This window comes from Mytilus edulis, chromosome 9 (assembly GCF_963676685.1).
Source record: "Mytilus edulis chromosome 9, xbMytEdul2.2, whole genome shotgun sequence".
NCBI classification, from domain to species: domain Eukaryota; kingdom Metazoa; phylum Mollusca; class Bivalvia; order Mytilida; family Mytilidae; genus Mytilus; species Mytilus edulis.
The window spans coordinates 20,549,520-20,570,486 of record NC_092352.1 but is presented as its reverse complement, the minus strand read 5'-3'; the positions used below and the strand labels follow the sequence as shown (position 1 = coordinate 20,570,486).

The following is a 20,967-nucleotide window of genomic DNA, read 5'->3' as shown; positions in this document are numbered from 1 at the left end:
TCAGCTGGCCCCTAAACAAATATATACTAGTTCAGTGATAATTAGTATGGATCTTGCAGCCCAGATCCCGTGTTATCCCCTAAACATTATCTTTCATCGTTGTTATAGCTGTATGAAATTTGTGATATTTTGGCCTAATTAAAAACAAATCTAAGCGCCAATTCTAGCCTTATGTAAACCTCCCCTATTTTGATGCTATCTATACCTAGATGCATTTGTGTTGAAGATTTGTCTGGTGCTGGTTTGTGAAGTTTTCAAAACAATACAATCGACAAAGAAAACTAATAATTCCTCGTGTTTGCATTGTTGACGATACTGCTTTTGATGCCGTTTCTTTTTCTCTCTCTCCCAATAAATTATTTGATATAATTTATATTTACTTTTCTTTACTATGATGATGACGATGTTTTTTATGTCGGTGTTGTTTCTCGTTTTCTATTAAGGCATCCTGTTGTGGGTGGCTATGACTATGGCTATGACTACTGGAATGGGACGATTGACGATTATGATGACTTCCGGAGGAAGTTGTCTGAAAAAAAGCAGCACAATAAACGAAATAATATCCAAGTACAATAATTAAAGTCGTAGTAAATTAAACTATACATATATAATTACCAATAAATAAATATACAATAGATAGGGACAGAAAATAAAATCTTATTAGGTGTCTTACTCAATGCATAAAACTTATTTGGTTATAAAACGTATTTAACACAGAGTATAAATAAGAAGATGTGGTATGAGTGCCAATCAGCAACTCTACACTCAAGTCTTAATGTATAAAAGAAACAATTATAGGTGAAAGTACGGCCTTCAACACGGACCATTGATACTTCTATTCCTGCTTACAAAATTCGCTCTGGGTTTTGGACAGCCTTATTATCATATTATTAGTTTTCTGTTCTTTGAATGATTTTTGTATTTCCAGTCAGCGTGAGCTTATGTTTAAATGCATACCTTTTCACACAGTTTGAGACTTAAGAATAAGCTTTCTCATAAACAGATAGAACATAATTTTTATCATCACTACACGGCATGATTTTTACCATACCAAAAGCCATTTATATCTTTACCATGCAATTACTTCATAACTCTTTGTTTTTCTTGTTTGTTTCTCACACAGTTTGGAAAGGTAAAACTCCCACATTCTCAAGTTTCAAAGCCATTTAAATAAGAAGAAAAAATATTTGAATAATCAAAATGTTGCATTGTGATTACGAAACGCGCGTCTGCCGTGTAAGTTTATAGCATAGTCTCGTTTATGAGGTATTTTTAGACATGATTTTATGAAATGTAACTTTGATCAAAATACCAAACCCAGACATGCTATAACATTTATTGAAATAAAGATATTGTTTTGTCATTTTAAAATCCCGAAGGGGAAACCTCTACACAACCACAACATAAGGGGACGAGCATTTGATATTTTCTGAAGGACAATTCATTTTCATGGGATTTTGTGTTCTATAATATTCATTTTACCTTATCTTGTGCTAAATAATTCATTTCCAACTCCTACCAGCCCAGACTATTACTTTCCAATTACACCCCCCCCCCCCCCCTCAAATAGTCATTCCCGAATTGCTCTTTACAAGCCAAGTATAAGATATAATGATAACTTTAACGAACAGAGATACTCCAATCAGAATGTCTACTGAATTCATGTATTGAATGATTCTTTTGGTTAAAATGAAATGTTTTAAAGATATAGCCATGAAATAAAAAAGGATAACTTATTTCGAAAGTATGCATACTATAGTCATCAAAGGTACCAGGATTATAATTTAATACGCCAGACGCGCGTTTCGTCTACAAAAGACTCATCAGTGACGCTCAGAGCAAAATAGATACAAAGCCAAACAAGTACAAAGTTTAAGAGAATTGAGGACCCAAAATTTCAAAAAAGTTGTGCATAATACGGCTAATCTATTCCTGGGAAAAGAAAATCCTTAGTAAAATGTTTACTTGCATAACATGTTTACCTGTATTATTTAACGTAAAACTTCATGTTGCTGAACATTAAATTCAAGGCTATAAAGATAATGATAAAATAAACCAACCATAATTCAACTATTATGAAAATTTATCAATTATAAATGGCAAGCTCTAAATCATCCACAAGGGAAAATTTACTTGGAATGGATAATGAGGAATTTTCATCATGCAAAGGACAAAATGTTATATAATACAAATATAGGAATAATCAGTAAGATTAGAATGTCACCCTTCCACTATACTGAACATTTACAAACCTGTTCGCTGTACGACAAGGTACAGATATTAGGATGGTCATGAACAACCTATACATAATACATACATAGATTATATTTTTATAATGTGAACAAAACATTACAAGTACCAACAGGTTAGGCGATAAAAGCTTACGATTCTTTAAAGTATGCATAATTAAAATGATGATATCAGGTAACAATAGGACAACCACAAATGATTATATGGACAAGCTGTGTTTTTGGTCGTGTTGTAGATCTACAGTGTGTGAGAAAAATCAATCGTAACATCTCAGCCATTCTTGGTCAATAAGTTACGATTGTGCACAAAATAAGACAAACACAAAGTCATAAGACAATAATAAAAAATGCAAGCGAACATGTATCTGTTCTCAAGAAAAAAAAATATTATAGAGGCAGAACACACCAATGTTGACTTTAAAAACTCATATACTTTATTTGACCGTTTTAACTATTTTCGATTCGAGTATGACTGATGAGTCTTTTGTAGACAAAACGCTCGTCTGGCGCAAATATAAAAATCCTACACTGGTATCTATGATGAGTTTATTTTATAGTGACTTCGGAATGGCAAAATTCATTTCGATTTTTCCACGGACACAAGATGACATTACTGTCAAAATATTTACTTTCGGTTCAAAATTAAACAGTCATTCCCAACATTATAATTTATAGATAAGTTTTTTTCATCCTATAAAGTATATTCACAAAAATACTGATCTCCGAGGAAAATTCAACAAGGACAGTCTCTCATCAAATGGTAAAATGAAACGAACAGATAACAACTGTCATATTCCTGACTTGGTACAGGCATTTTCTTATGTGTTTGATACTGATCACTAAAAGGCGCGTGAAGACTTTTTTTTTATTTGTGGTATATGAACAGCATAATCCAGCATATTTTTTCTGAACTCAAACCTTGAAAGGTCTTTCTTTTCCGCGCTATAAATTTAGTTGACTGTTTTTAAAAAGCACCGAAAAAAACCAAATGATACGAAGATTTATATTTCAATAAAAGATCAAACAAAATTACAGTGGTAATTTTCAGTTGACCATTATTGGTGTGGCTGCGTTAAAATATATTCTAAATTAGACATCAGTAGCTAGATATAAAACCCTTTCTTCAATATTATTTTGAGATATAATTGGGGAATAGATTGGGCTTGTGTAATGTTTTGATCACTGTTCAAAAATAAAGGAATATTATGGCTTTTAAAGACATATTCTAAATATTACTGTAGAAATTCAATATTTTAATGAAATAATTGTAACTGATTTTTTTTAGATTTAATGCGTTTCACAAATGTCATTATTTTCAATATAGTTGACATGCTGATGATGACACCACAATGCTTACTTCAAGTATATGGGATAAATGATATATAAAGCGAATAACCGGAAAAAAATATAATTCAATTAAGATTCATCTCTAATACAGATGATACTACCATCTTTTAAATCCACTATGGAATTCTTTAATTTCCGGACTTCATTTTGGTTGATGATTGTATTGATGTCTCCCGGAATTCGTGTACTTTCTTTTTATATTTATGGTTATTTATCAAAATAGTTACCATCTATATTAGTTTTTGAAGCTAATGACTAAGGTTAACCGTTATATAACTTATTTTTGAATGATTCACATGAAAAACAACCCTGAAGGATTTAAGATAATTTTATCCTTTTAGCTATGTCCTTAATTGTTTATTCTTAAATATGAAGAGTACCACAACAAAATCGATGTCTGGGAAAGGATTTTATTAGTATTTTTTTTTTAAATCTGAGTGGCGTTTTTTAGTGGAGCTTATATTCATTCATGAATTTATTCGTTTCCAGAATAAACATCAATATTATCAAGGAAATTGCTGAGAACGTTAAATAAAAATTGTGCATATCTATGCAGTAAGTGTATTTTTTACATAAGTTCTGTTGAAAAAGATAAGTTAACGATAATGGTTTACCCTAGACTTCCAATGAACTTTGAACACACCAGAAAAAGTTTTAAAATACCTGAAGTAACTTTTGAAATAGTCAATACAATAATCGAGCACTTTAATGCAATCTTGTTTGGTTCCCGATATTTCTGTCCCTTAAGAAAATCTCAAAACCTCTAGGTCTTGTGCTATTGTAATAAAATTAACGGTACCAATTTTCTTGCACCAGATGCGCATTTCGACAATACATGTCTCTTCAGTGATGCTCGTGGCCAAAATATTTGAAATCCAAAGCTTATATAAAAGATGAAGAGCTATAATCCAAAAACTCATCAAAGTTTTGCCAAATAAAGCTAGGGTATATATTCCTGAGGTAGCAAAGCCTTTGTAATTTAAAAAAAATAAAGTTTTGTAAACAAATTTATTTATAGTTATGATTATATCAATGATAACTCAAGCAACACAGAAGTTTTGACTAGTTGGCTGGTGATAAAAACTCCACCAGCAGTGGCATCGACCGAGAACGAAGAACGAAAACACATTATTAGGTTGAATAACTGAAGTCAAAAAACGGAGGCACATAATTATCTTGTATAACTAAAGAAAAGGAGGCACATAACTGTATTGTATAAGAATAAATGGAGGCACATTATTAAATTGTATAAGAATAAATGGAGGCACATTATTAAATTGTATAAGAGCGGAGGCAGTTAATTATATTGTATAATAACAATGAATACATGAGAGGGGAAATAGTAGTTGATTATTTATGCTATCAGAAATATGAAAAGTCGTTATTTTCCATTCAAGTTATTACTTCTGTCATTAAAACTAACCGTTACATAAAACACTTTAATAACAATAAATCGCAAGAAAACCAATAAAATCAGTCTATTTATTACTTTTTTTGATTTGTACATTACCAACATCGTAATCTGAGCTAAATTCGTTGCGTGCTTCAAGTGAATTTTTAAATCTAATCGGTACTTGCGAATGTATCTTTCTTTTGTTTAAAAGTACCGCATTGACATTGTAATATAGTTTTAAATATCTTGAGTCATATTCCACAATGATCAAAATAGAAAATAATCAATTCCTGGTGACTCTGTAACTATAAATGACTGTCAAAGAAGCTATTCAGTACGATGGCTTCCAAATGTCTTAACTAGAAAAGATAACAACTGCCACATGACTTATCCAGTAAAGATGTCAACTGCCACATGATTTATCCAGTAAAGATTTCAACTGCCACATGACTCATACAGGAAACATGTCAACTGTAACATTAAAAGTTCTGGAGTCGATTTCACAAAACAACTTACGACTAAGATTTGTCGTAAATCATGAACAATTCGGTATACTTAAGATAAATCTTAGACGTAAGTTTTTTTTGTGAAATCGATTCCAGATTCCTTGCCCGGCTTTGGCATACTTGTTAGTCGTTTTTGTTTTATAGCTCTGCATACTATCAATAAGCTTTAGATTTTGAAATAGTTTGGCCTCAAGCATCACTGAGGAGACATTGATTGTCGAAATGCTCTATAAATGACTGTCAAAGAAGCTATTCAGTACGATGGCTTCCAAATGTCTTAATTAGAAAAGATAACAACTGCCACATGACTTATCCAGTAAAGATGTCAACTTTTGACATAAAAGCAAAAGTAAATTTGTTTCAAAGAAAGTGAAGCATCCGTCTTATGGAGAAAGTACAACGACAAAAAATAGAGGTCAAAATATCGACAAGGGTTACAAAAGTTTCAAGCTTTTGATCGCCCCGAAAGTCAGCGAATCGTTCAACAATTTTTTTTAAAACATAACTCCATGATATTCCATAGGATTGAAAAAACAGGAATAAAATGCTTATATTATTGGAACTGGGTTATGACTAAAATCGGAAACGGGAAAAAATATTGTTATAAAATAGAATATGTTAAAAGGCGTTTTAATCAAAGATGATTATCTATAAATCACGATTTTTCGAACTGATAGCTTTTTACATATATATTTGGATCAGCAAACATGTCAAAATCATGTAGAAATGTAATTAAATCTTTAATATTTCGTAAAACTAACGATGCATTTTCTATGACGACAAAATATAACAAGAGAAACAGATCCGATGTTTCCTGACATTAACGTGGTCTACAATGTCTGGATGATGGTGTTTTCTGGTACATGAACAACAAAGTCCTTAGAAACACCTTCCGGGAATGTCGTCAGGACTATTCTTAGCTATCTTTTCGATTGAATATCTAAGTACAATTTCAATATCATTAACACATATTTTCTAAATATCGGTCTGCTTGGAAATATCTATGGTAGATGTTGTTTTTATTAATTTCAATTTCTAATAATACGATCAAAATAGTTATGTAAGTGATGTCGACAAAAAGGGTTTCATAACCATCGACGCTGTGTAAATCATATTTTGATAAAACATTTGTATCTGTTATTTTTCATGTTTCAACACTAAATTGGCATGATTTACTTCAAAAATGATTTCCATTATTCATATTAATATAGCTTTAAATGATGTTTAAGACCAGCTTTCATGCCTTTGCAAAAATGGGTTTTTAACGAGAGTTGCTGACAAGATAATTATAAACATAACAGACTATAATAATGTGCATTTACATATCACTAGAGAATTCAGCTTTGTCATGCATTAAATGTCAACAAGTATGTCGATATATTATTCATAAGCAATTTGCAGCTCGGTTGTCAGTTTAGGACTTTATCAACGTGTTTTCTCGAAATTAGTACAAATTCAAATTGAAAAGTTGTGTAATGGTGTTCATGTCATAATATCTTAAGAAAATCCTTATTAGATGGTTTCGTCATGCATGGGATTCTTAATCCGTCTCTTTCCTGATTTCAATTTCACTATACTATTTTTTTTTATATTATTGATATCTTTATATGTTAAAACTTCAGGACTAGTTGCAACGTATCCCGATCACTGAAATTTCAGTTTCAGATTCAAAAGAACAGAAACAAATCACCCAATGGAGGGTGGAAAAAATGAATAGAGAACTTACAAGTTCAATTTTCTTATCATTTGAATAATCCTTTTATCATGTTTATGGTAACATTTCAAAGTTGTAATAACGTTTCAAAATGCAAGATGGCGACCGAAAAGACGGTCAATAATTTTAAAATCTGGATAAGATCATGGGAATGTCGTGAAAAAGTTTTACTTTTGAATACCACTGCGCAGACTGAGGCAGTAGGCCTACTCCACATGGATGATGAAAAATGGGTTTCCTTACAGTTTATAGTTTAGAATCCGAATTGGTAACAATGATTGCTTTAATAGCAGAATTTAATTTGTCGCTTGACCTTATTGAAAATACATCGATTAAGGGTAATATGCAGAAATGATGCTACGATTATTGATTTCGCCATGTTGATGCCAATATAAAATTTAAAATAGCAGCCACACCAAGTCTTTCGGAAATGATCACATTGTTGTATAGATATTCATTTTGTACTTCGAATTTTTGAACAATTTAAAGTTAAATCTCATCAAAAATAGGTATAACTTAATTCCATTTTGAGCGAACATGTTATTTATAATATCGATCGAGTTACTATATTTTGTAAATGATTGACCAGTGTTTCCGATGATATGCACCGTTTATTGGCAAAATGTGATATTCTTGATAATATCGATAATTTTTATTTTTTTGATTGATTGAGAATGTTCTCGACATAATCGATCGAATCATCAATGTTTGTTAATGATTGTCTAACAGGTGTTCTCGATAACATCTATCGTTGTGACAAAATATGATGTCGATGAAATCGATTGATTTTCTATTGTCTGTAATTTATTGACAGGCGTTCTCGATAAATATTGATTAACAATAATATGTTCTCGATAATATCGATCAAGTCTCTTTGCCTTTAAGTGATTGAAATACATTATATCTACTCAGGTTAACTATGATGTCGATTAAATGGAACTTTTTCAGTGGTTGAAATTTGTTGGGGATAGCAATTGATAATTTTTGTCAACTCTTCTAGACGGGGAGGAGGCGATTTATAGATTTTTATATTTGTTAGACACTCGTAGATTGTTGTTGACTTTTATGTCAGTGTTTTTTTCTATATTGTTGGGGTTTTGCCACACGCAACATCTCCTTTTACTGAAAGACTTACGTAAAAGGAAATAAAAAATAACGTTCCGTTTTACCATGGAAATAAATGGTTAAAGTACAAACATTCATACTGATCTGTCATTAATATTGAACCTTTTTAAACGCAGTATTTATAGAATGTGTCACAAATCATATTTATTGTTTGTACAATTTGTTTTGCTGTATGGTTCACTGAACAAGTTTGTAATGAAAGGCTATAAGAAATAGTAACATTTCTTCTATAAAAGCATGCAAAGCAAACATTTGATCAACTTGTTTGATATGTTTGTTTTGATGTTTGTAAGCAACATGTAGGTAGACTGTTTCAGTTATTTTATGTCAATTTTTATTGTCCAATCAAATCCCAGTATATAAGTAGACTGAATCTCCGCCTACCTATTGTTTGCAAACATCCAAGCAAACATAGCAATCAAGTTGATCAAAGGTTTGCTTTGCATGCTTTTATAAAACAGCTGTAAAATATAAAATCAATTGTACTTTAAATTTACCACGTTAACACCCAAAGACTCCGTGAAAGCTGTGAGTTTAAATTTCTAACACAATGCACAACCTTTTGCCAGGTTATACGTAAACATATGGTGATCCCGTCAATTTGATAGCACAAATATAATCTGAAAATCCTATTTTATCTGATCGTAGAGTTAAACATTATTTACCATATATCAATGTCTGTCATGCTTTATTTTCCCTAAAGAATTTCAGACATGATTTAAAATATAAATCTCCAGACAAACCGATTATGTAATTGTAGAATATATTAAGGGCATATGATACAGTTACAGGGGAGGTAATGACGTTGCTAACGTAAAATGTTATTTTCGCGACGTCAAACTATGACATATCGGGAAAAGATGCATTTTTCGACTGATTTTTATCATTCAAACTGATTTAATTTGAAAACGAGTGCATGGACCCCTATTTATTAAAACGGCAATTTGTTTCATTTTGCAATGAGATTATGTGACCCAAATTTTATAAAACTGTAAATAGAGGATTTTTTTTAATTTTGATAAACATGCAGCAAAAAATGACGTTTGTTCCTCTTATCATGAACATTTGATAAATACGAGTTATTTCTGAATAAAAATTGCATAATTTTTAATGATACTTATAAAATACAGAAATTACCGATTATTGAACAAAAAACCATTTGTGTTTATCTTTTAAAACAAAAAAGTTATGTCTTTCTTTCGAAAAAGAAAATACGGACACAAATCTGAATTTTGAGCAAATATACAAAATTTCGACCTCATTTTACTCAAAAAGTAGCACATGAAGGTATAGTTTTTATTACATATTTCATTTATAAGGTAAAAAATAGCCTATATGCAAATTTTCATCAACTTGTAAATACAGGTTCAAAACTGTATCGTATGCCCTTAAGACCCCACCTTGTAAGTGGGATAGATCCGATAAAGATTGCACGATTACAAATCACTGTGAGTTGTGGTACTAATATGATATTTCATGGATTTATATTATCTCTAGCGCTTCGACATTTATAATTTCATTCATTAATTTCAGCCAGTCCCCGAGCCAGTCATTAGCTCAGTAGTGAGTTCCATTTTACTAACAAAAAGTTTACCTAAGATGAACTACTCTTTTAGTGTCCCTTTTGATCATACAATTCTTAACACTTCTTTCTTGACTTTCAATAGTTAAGGTTTGAGCATTCCTGATGAAGGGAAAACAAGAAAAACACTTCTTATAAACTGTCATTTAAAAAAGTGTCTTGCATGTCATTTGGTCTCTGGTGGAAAGTTGTCTCATTTGGCAATCATACGTACCACATCTTATTTTTGAAATACTAATGAATACAAATTATCAGCTTTATGAATTTGAACTAAAATGGAAACTTCGAGAGGCAAAGTTAACCTCTATAATTATTTTGGGTATAATGTTTATGTCTTTATAGTTTTGATGTTCTCCTAACATTTATTTGTCTTTTCAATTTTTCTGGAGTGTACTTGATAAAGGCTATATATGAATCACTTGTAATGGACACTGAACTTTTTGAATAAACATATCATATTTGTGTAATTAAAAAAATATATCTATACAATATATGTACTACTCAGAAATCCCTCCCCCTTAAATCTCAATTTATAATATTTCTTCTGCAGTTTTAGACTAATGCGTATTTGGTTTTGTTAAAAGCTCGTCCTTTCTCTAAAAGTTTATCGAAAGATATCAAGACCATTTTGATAAATATAACAGCTTCACAAATAATACATGAAGGTCTTAAAGTATAGATAAAAGATACTGACGTTGGTTGTCATCTATATTACGTGTTGTAGTGTTCTTTTTATTGTCTTTGTTAATTACTACCATTACTGTATAATTTATTTTAGGTACTATCCCTTTGGCATGACTCGGTATACATTCCATCATTGTGTTATTATGCCATGTCTATGGTCAATTTTTGTTTTCTTGTCTTTTATTTCGACTCATGTGTTTTTTCCTATATGCCATGGCATTTCGTGTTTCTTTGTTAACATATTTGTTTGTTTTTATAGTGATTTGAATTATTACACAATGTTGACTAATGTACACTTAAGTTTAAACTATTATGTCTGTTTGTTTTGTTCACACATTGTTGTCAATATTATATAATGAAATTATATGAGACTGTTATACAAGTGAGAGTATTGGCTAGCTTTAAAGGAAGTTTGATCAACTATTTTCTACAAGTTTAAGTAAGGAATATGACAGTTGTTTTCCATTCGTTTTATGTGTTTGATTTTGATTTTTCCATTTAGTAAGTGACTTTCTGTTTTGAATTTTCTTGGAGTTCGGTATTTTTGTTAATCTACTTTTTAATAGTATTTTTTGGCACAACTTTTTGGAATTTTGGATCCTCAATGCTCTTCAACTATGTACTTGTTTGGCTTTAAAACTATTTTGATATGAGCGACACTGATGAGTCTTATGAAGACAAAACGCGCGTACTAAATTATAATCCTGGTACTTTTGATAACTATTTACACCACTGGGTCGATGCCACTGCCCAGTAGTCAGCACTTCGGTGTTGACATCAATATCAATCATGTGGTCATTTTTATAAATTTCCTGTTTACAAAACTCAAGGTGTCAGACTGTATTCCTATTCCGGGTTAAAGTTATAACAAACTAGACCATAACTTACCGATTGATGACGAGGCCTTGTAGTATTTGCCAAACCATAACAAAAATAATACATAACAGCTGCAATTAAGACACATATTCCTATACCACAAGCTGCAGGACCTATTACTTTATATAGCCTGAAATTATTAAGTTGTCATATGTAAAAACATATTACGGTGCTGTTATCTAGAAATGTAATGATACATGTATAATAAAAGTTTGTGCTTTAACAAAACCACAATCATTAAAAAGACAAACTAGGTGTTCAATAGCATTAGGAAATAAAATTTAAAATCCAAAAAAAAAAAAAATGGACATGGTCGTAAACAAACACGCCTGGAACATCAAGAACTATATCTATATAATTGTCGACAGGTAGAAATGTTTGGCACCAGTTTTTGTTTCTGAAATGAGTTCTAACATATTTTTTTTCAACCCTGTATATAGAAACATTCCCCAAGTGAAATTATAACTTTTTGAAAATAGTTTGAAAGACAAAATTATTCTATATTTCTTCCTAAGTGACGTTTACATTTTCTGACGTCATACACGCGAAGCAGTGAATGTTGTTTTTAAAATTTGATAGATGCTTTTTGTGCTTTTTGTTAAATATTTGTTTGTTTTGAGATTGTGACACAGAGATGACTGCTGTACCCATATTTTGACTATTTTACCTATTATGTTCAAGCATCGTTTTAAATATATAACTGAATTTGATGCGACTGTCAAACAAGTGAGAGGTTTAGCGCTATAAAAACAGGTTCAACCAACCATTATTTACATTTGAAAATGCCTGTACCAAGTCAGGAATATGACAGTTGTTGTCCATTCGTTTGATATGTTTTATCATTTGATTTTTCCATTTGATTAGGGACTTTCTTATTTGATTTAAGAATATTTTCCATTTGACTACATTTTTTTAATCCAAAAATTGAATAAAAGGTGAAATCACAAAAAATACTGAACCCTTAGGATAATTCGAAACGGAAAGTTCCTAATCAAATGGCAAAATCAAAAGCTTAAACACATTAATCTTAACAAGGATTATTGTTTAAAATGAATCTCATTGCATACTACTCTGATTATGACCTGGTTCATTTTTTTAACTATCAATTCACTGTTAAAGGATTGTTAAAGGATCAATGATAAATATTCCCAGAACACTAACCAAACCAGACAAAAACATGATATTTGACGTCACAGAGGCGGAAAGTACAACGGCTAATGTAACATCGTCTTAACTGTCTTGTAAATCATCGGTTTGAAAATAGTTAAACGTTTCTAAGATTAATATGGGAGAATCAAAATGTAAAATGTTGTAAAAATAAGGAGATAATGATTGACAATGAGGCAACTATATCTCAAATCAAGTAATAGTTTACTAAAAAACTAAGAATTAATTAACATTAGCCGTATTTGGCACAACTTTTTGGAATTTTGGGTCATCAATGCACTTCAACATTGTACTTGTTTGGCTTTCTTGATATTTTGATCTGAGCGTAACTGATGAGTCTGATGAAGACAAAACGGGCGTCTGGTGTATTAAATTATAAGCCTGGTCATTTGATAACTATTTACTGAATAATGTAACGAAAATCTTTCGTAATTGTATTCTAATTTTTTATCTTTTAATTTTTCCTTGATTTTTTTTTGCCATTGCTGCTTATTATTTATTTTATAAGTTCATGAACAAAAGTACAGTGAAATACATAACGTTTTTCTTTTCAATTTAATGCACAGTTATACACCAGTGGGGATGAATAAATAAATGATAAATATAATTTATATTTCAGGTTGAGGGAATGTTTTTTTTTCAATTCATACTTACACGCCATGTGCTGGAGACAAATTATCAATATCCTCATCATTATTTATGCCTAATATTGTCATTGCAACACCGGGGGCAAAAATTAATGTTCCAACAAATATCATCACAATAAATCTCCTTCCTGAAAACTGCGGAGACATCAACCGGATACGTTTTGCTCCTTGCCCTTTCCGGTTCCGGGCAACGCTGGCAATAACTGCCGGTCTCATTTTCAGGCTATAGCGGTATCATGTATTCAGATCCTTTAAAGAATGATCCATTCTGAAAAATATAAATACAAAGATTCATTAGAACAAGGACTAAGAAAAATATTTAAAGAACAAAGCAAAATATTTTATGAATAATCATACATTTTAAACCACAAAAAAGTACTGTATTCTCTTAAGTTAAGATGTCCTAGTATTTTTGGGTTATTGGATATAAGGTTGAAATAAAGTTTTCAAAACTTATATTCAGAACTGCACTCATTAATTAGGAGCAAAATTTTTGCGTAAAACCAGATCAAGGTATCTAAATTTGAAACAATGTCTGTTAATTTGTGCTCACAAAGGAAACTGTATAAATAAATTTACGACTTCTTTGTTTTGAAATTATATTTTTAAAACTACATCGCGGAGTGTACATAAATTGGTTTGGTCATTTTTTGGTTAAAACAAATCCGTATTAATATGAAAAAAGTCAGCATTGATATTATATGAATTGCAGCAAAAGGTAGTTGGAAAAGCAGAAGTTAATGATTTGCACCTTGAAATCTTCTCCCCTCTTTTTTTTTAACTATCCTTATATATTCTGTACAGGTATCATTATTATTATATAGCACCATAGAGATTAAGTTGACAATAATCTCATAGGAATTTTTTAACAATGCCTCCGATATTTTGCTTGTCAATGAATGGTCTAGTGAAAGAAAGGAGCCTTTTGTTGCAATTCATATAATATCAATGCGTTTCATATTAAATACTAATTCGTCTTACATTCAAACTGGACCATCCATTGACAAACAAAATATATGTGATAAAGTTATTAGAAATCACTAAAAGAGAAATATTTCCATTGCAGTGAACTTAATCTCTATGGTGCACCGGTTTATAGAATACTATTTGCCCATGGAAAATCTTAGCACGATTTATTGTACTTATATAAAGCGAAAAAATCGAAAAGCAATTGTATAACGTAATTGACATTTATTGATGTAATTACGGTTAATTATGTAGCACGAGATAATGGAATCATGGCACTTAGGCCCGAAGAACAATCACTTATTTTAAATTGATGATGTGGTGAGGATCTCACCATGTTGGAAGTGTAAATAGGTATTATAGGAAAGCATACATAGCGACAACTTTGTTACTTAGTACACAATTAGAATGTACCTAACGAGGTATGGAGCGTTGACGACAATAAAATTAGAAACAATTATAAAACGGGTTTAGAAAATCATAGTTACCATGCAATGTTCAATAAGAAGAATAATTGATATTGTACTAAAGAAATATTGTCACTTTTATATTCTCATTATAGTGATTTTTTTAAATAGAGATATATTTTTAAAACAAAAACTAAACCATGCAGAGTTACGAGTAAGAAAAACTGGGATTTACGAGTGCAATCTTTTGATATTTAGTCTGTCACTGATCTTTTACCGTCAATGATCCTATGCGTCTTCTGGAATGATTACTTTTTTTGTCGTGTTACCAGTCTTGGTATTTACTACAATACCACATTTTATTTTATTACCTAATAAGGAGTATTTTACTGTTTTATTAATATTTCTATATTATTTGCGATTTTTCTGTCATTTTTAGTTCCAAGGTCTATTGCACTGAAAATTATCGTTTTATTGCACCTGTGTGCAGTCTATTGCACTGACCTGTTAAGATCTCTTATTCTGAAATCTTATTAGTTGAAAGGTATTCATGTTGTCCAATCAAATTGGGTTTTTTAAACGTTCTTGGGTTTGTTGTTTTAATCGTCTGCAAATAACTTCCACGATCGAGCGGTTTGCAAATGTTGATGATGGAGACTTAAATTATTTACTTGAGAATAGGGACGCTAGAAATAAAAAAAAATGCATATTATTCAATGACTTCGAAAGGGTCTCCAAGAAAGAAAGTGTTCGACGTTGAAAGACTCTGATTTCTTGTTCGTTTTATTGAACTTCTAAAGTATTGGTTGTACATGTATGCTCCTTAAACATTAAAATTTATTCAGCAATACATGTGTCTCTATATTAGTTAATCTTAAAACCACGTGTTGTAGACTTCGTCATGATCATGATCAGTGATAAAGATTAAACCCCTACTATTCTGACGCATCCTTCATTTAATATATCACATACTCATAAATAAATATACTTATATAATGTACTTCAATTCGTAACCAAGTATGTTCACCTACATAATTAATATACAACAAACTGCTTCGACTGTTAATTTGCCTCCATCGTGTAATCCTTGATCAATAGGTCATGACCAGGTCAACTAGCATATATACAGAGTCAAAGCGGTTCACGAATGTATTTTTTTTCCGGAAAATAATTTCTGTAGTAATCTGTATAATCTGTATACACAATATTGTAACATGTAAATCTAACCATTTATTATTATTATTAATAATTTACTGAACAATCTCCCTGTTTGTTCAGTAAAACTAACGCTTCAGGGATGCCCTGTCAAATGCTGTAGACATGGTATTAATTATAACAGCAATAGTGCAATAAATCAGATTTTAGATAAAAAAAAAAAAAAAAAAAACATTAAAATTAATACAGTTGTTACTTTCATGTGTTTTATTTCTAAGAATTTCTTAGAACTGACTCAGTATGTATTAAGTAATGAACAGTTATTGAATGTGTAACAGTGCAATAGATCAAAATGTATTTCCCTCGGTATGAAAATCAGCTCATTGTTCTATTGCCCTCAGCCGTTGGCTTCGGGTAATAGAACAGTGAGCTGATCTTCATACCTCGGGACATAGAATTTGATCTATTACATAGCTACATATTAAATAACTGTATACTATTGCATGGCACAATTTCTGTCATTAACGATGACATACAATAAAATTCAATATGTTTTATACTATATATGTCTTTAGAAATATAGATATGATATTGCCTGCATAGGATAAGCAGTATCTCTCTACATGTGATACCATAAGGTTATAAATGATAACAACCCCATCAATATTTGAACAAAAATTGTAGGAATTAATTGACCACTACAAAAATTTTAATCAAACTATAATAACAAGATGAAATTGGCTACTAGTATTTCATTTATGTCATTTTTAGTCACAAAGCTCCTAACGTGGCATATTCCATCCTGGCTTCAAAAACATTACAAAGGTGTGTTCCTAATAAGAACATAAATGCACAAAAGCGGTTCGAATTCAAGCATTTTTAAAGTATTTGTATCGTTATCCATATATAACAATTTTGAATTTTGAAAACAATCGTTTGGAAGCCAAATCTATTAATCTTAGTCATGAAGATTCATCAAAATCAACAATGATCTCAACAGAACATCATCTTAAGTGCAATTATATTTATTATGTTTAACATTTAACGTTCCTGATGGTCGTATATCAGCACTTCGGACGCATGAAATTATTAAACGTGTTGCTTTCAATTTTTATCCTATTTATAAACAAACGAAAACAAATAAATATTGAAGAGGTTTAAACAGTGACATTCTTTAAATGAGGTAAATGTGTGGTTTCATTGAAAACTGACGTTAATAAACAGGCCAACTACAAACGGCCTCAGTGACAACCTTTAAAAATATTATGAAATGAATTCAATATTATCTTATATGTGAATTTGTATATTTATCAATGGAGTCTAATTAGAAAGATAAAAAAAATCAAACAGCGCAAGTAAATACAATTGTTATTGTAGAAGCTTTTGACATTACAGTGAATACTTCTTTTTGCGATTTAGAAGTGTAGTTTATCTCCATTTGTAACTAGAAGACATTTCTACTTAAATAGAAAAATAAATTGGATCAAAAGTTCCATATGTACTCAGCCACTCTCAACAATGTTATTGACCGGGCTAAATATGTATCCTTGAGATGAAATGGTATAGATTTATTCGATGGACAGCACAGCTTTCCTATAGATATACATAAGTTATGGTTAATAGATATGTACGTGTGTGTTTTTATTTTTCTAATGTCTATTGTAAAACATAATGTAGCAATCTTTTGATTTTGGATTAGATACCAAATAAATATTCTTTTCCTATTTCCAATTTCATTAAAAAAAAAAAAAAACAACCACAAATTTTGTTGAGAGACACTTGACATTTGCGTTTATATTAAGGGAATTACAGGAAGTGTCAGTTGTCAGGTATTAAAGATGTTGATACCGTGAGGTTTGATTTTTTTTTTACAATTTTTGTTATTTAATGTTAAATATTAGATATATGGCAAAAGAGCAAAATACTCCAAACATTTACCTAAATACTTGTATACTTGTCAACAGGCAGCTTTTAAAGTATATATTAGAAGAATGCAAGGATATCTGATCTGCAAATCAGATACATCTTTATAAACTCAGAGTAGTTATTCATAAATAGCATTGAGTTTTTCAAACGCTGATATTTCAACAACCCCTTATCTCTGATTTATTTGTATTTGTCCTTTTCAATATTTCTATTTATGACTGATTAAAAAAAGAGGATTAAGGTTGACATTAATACAACCTTGAAAAGATTTCTTGTTTCATATCATGTTTCGGAAATATACATTAACATGATTCTAAGAAAAAGAAAAACAAACACCATACCTTATTAGTAAAATCACAATTTGTAGTAGTAAAATCACAATTTGTAGTTGATGACTTATTGATTCCAATAAAGTATATGTATTCAATAAAAACATTCATGTCAATGGAAACAACCCTATAGCTTTATCAATTTCATATCTACAATAACAATACCAGTAAGCCCTCTGTCATTCTGACGATACAATGTATACCAAAACATCATCCTGTTGTGTTTGACAGATCTTTTTGATATACCAATTATATCAATGGAAAATCTAAATGACTTTCCATAGACGTGTTATCATTTATCAGCAAACAGTTTAGTTTGTGGTAAGAAAAACCAGAAAAAGAGAGATATTATAGGGATTTATATTGCCATTTAAAAGTGATAAAGTATCAATTTGAAAACATAAGATAAGCTGTATTTAGCAAAACTGTAAGGAGTTTTGGGTTTTCAATGCTCTTTAACTTCGTACTTTATTTGTCTTATTAGCACTTTTTGATTCGAGAGTCACTGGTGAGTGTTATGAACAACAAACGTGCGTCTGGTGCAAATATATATGTTTTTCAATCCTGCATTCCTGGTATCTATGATTTGTATATAATAGTTATCAAAGGTACCAGGATTATAATTTAGTACGACAGACGCGCGTTTCGTCTACATAAGACTCATCAGTGACGCTCATATCATAATATTTATAAAGCCAAACAAGTACAAAGTTGAAGAACATTGAGTATCCAGAATTCCAAAAAGTGGTGCCAAATACGGCTAAGGTAATCATACCTGGGATAAGAAAATCCTTAGTTTTTCGAAAATTTCAGTTTTGTAAACAGGAAATTTAATAAAATGACCACATTATTAATATTCATGTCAACACCGATATATAAACCCAATAAAGATTTAATTTTAAATCCATAACAATAAAACATCTTCTGAAAGTGTTACTGTATCTGGAAAATAATGACAATTTTTCCTGTTTAATCAAAAACATAAATGCTCTTGCAGGAATAGATAACCTTAGCCGTATTTGCTACACCTTTTTGGAATTTTGGGTCCTCAATGCTCTTCAACATTGTACTTGTTTCGCTTTATATAACTATTTTGATCTGAGCGTCACTGATGAGTCTTATGTAGACGAAACGCCCGTCTGGCGTATCAAATTATAATCCTGGTACCTTTGATAACTATTATAAGAAGAAATGAAATGATAAAATAATTATTAATCACTTCTTTGTAAATCAGATGTAGTCGTCTCGAATCATCTTGTTTTGAATAAAGTATAATACAGGTATCTGCTATACTGTTATGATTGTATTACAACTAATATTTCATGCCAAGAAGAAAAAAAATCTATATCTTTACAACTGGAAAAACTATAGTTTAGCATCTATGCATTTGAAAGTAATATATATGTTCAGTGAACAATCATTTCAAGGTTTAAAAAAAAGCACAATAAACAATAAGGCCGCTCCTAACGTAGGAGAAAGACCTTAATGACTACAATTTTATATCTAAGTTTGTTGTACAAGTGCGCCTTTCCCAGTCTGTCTATTGTCATTCTGACGGCTGAATCAACCTTTAGACCTTCTACTACGTTGTGTTTGACGGACCTATTTGAATCAGATTACACTAGTTTATTGTATATGGAATTGCTTTATTAGACTTAACAATCTTACAGGAATCCATTTGTACGACTGTTTTTAGTTAATTATGTATTGAATTTTAGAAACAACGACAATAGTTCTTATGTGTAAGAAGTTGAAATATTCAACAGTTAATTAAAATATTTAACGATTATTGTAAACAAATCAATTACCAATCTTATCCTCAAATGTATATAACATGTATAAGACAATTCAATATTCGTTGAAAATAGGATTTTATTTTATTCAGTATTTCAAAATTGATAACACAAAAGATAAACTAGAGATAATCCATTAGTGTAGCATGAGATAACCTATTAGTGTAGCATGCAATAAGTATTTAATCGGTTATTTACAAGAACATGTGCCCAGCAATATGAAATATTTAACTGTGTAAGCCCTACAAGCAACAGTTTTGAATATTCTTTCAAGACACCTCACCCCTCTTTCCTCCTCCTACTGCAGAACATCAAATGATTGTCCTCTTAAAAACATCATGTTACCTATCAAACTTTGTGTTCAATAAAAAAAAAAAAAGTAACCAAAAATTCAACCATTTAATAAAATCTTTTATACTTATTTGGTGTTCTTCAGGTATATATCTATATTGTCAAATGTATAAGAAACGTTTTTCAACCTTGGCTTTTGTTAAAAGGGATTGCAGAAGTAGGCTAAGATATTTTAAACAGCACAAATCTTAAATATATTAAGATAATTACTAATATATATTTCTCTAAGTTTGTTTGTTCAAAACAAATAAATTCAAATGAGTTCTTACCTTCTATAATTAACTGATCCTATAGTCTGTATTTTTTATTTATAAATGTCCCCAGTATGACCCATGAGAACATGTTGATATCGATCTTGGAAAGGCCAACTGTTCAGGCTATATCATGCTTTTATTGATGCCTATTTATTATACAATGTCAACAATAACAATAGTAACATTGATTTCTTTTTTCACAGTTATAACCTGATGGATTAAACCTTTTGTTTTCCTAATTCATCTAATCATGTAACTTTCTTTATTCTATCAGTAAAAGCTGATGTTAGTTGTCATTTTACGATAATTGTGTTTTTTTTAAGCTGTTTATGATCGATCTTTTTTGTGTTTTCTGAATCAGACCTTTCTAGGGAAATTCAGCCAAATTTAACGAAAATGTTTTGTAGACACGTCTCATTCTCAACGAGAAGTCACTTATCTTTATTTATAAAAATGAAATTCAATTTCATCTTTGTGGAAAAAGTGCAAGAGGCGA

At 30.5% G+C, this 20,967-nt stretch overlaps 1 protein-coding gene across 1 annotated transcript in view; it reads right to left on the bottom strand.

Annotated features, from left to right (window-relative positions):
* The window catches only part of LOC139487787 (uncharacterized), a 36,098-nt gene that overhangs the window by 3,938 nt on the left and 11,193 nt on the right, over window positions 1–20,967 (bottom strand). The window contains exons 2-4 of the mRNA XM_071272879.1: window positions 13,298–13,558; window positions 11,489–11,606; window positions 381–529 (exon numbers count right to left, since the gene is read on the bottom strand). Coding sequence (XP_071128980.1) covers window positions 381–529; window positions 11,489–11,606; window positions 13,298–13,506 — 476 coding nt within the window. The 5' untranslated portion in view covers window positions 13,507–13,558. The remainder of the gene's footprint in view (window positions 1–380; window positions 530–11,488; window positions 11,607–13,297; window positions 13,559–20,967) is intronic.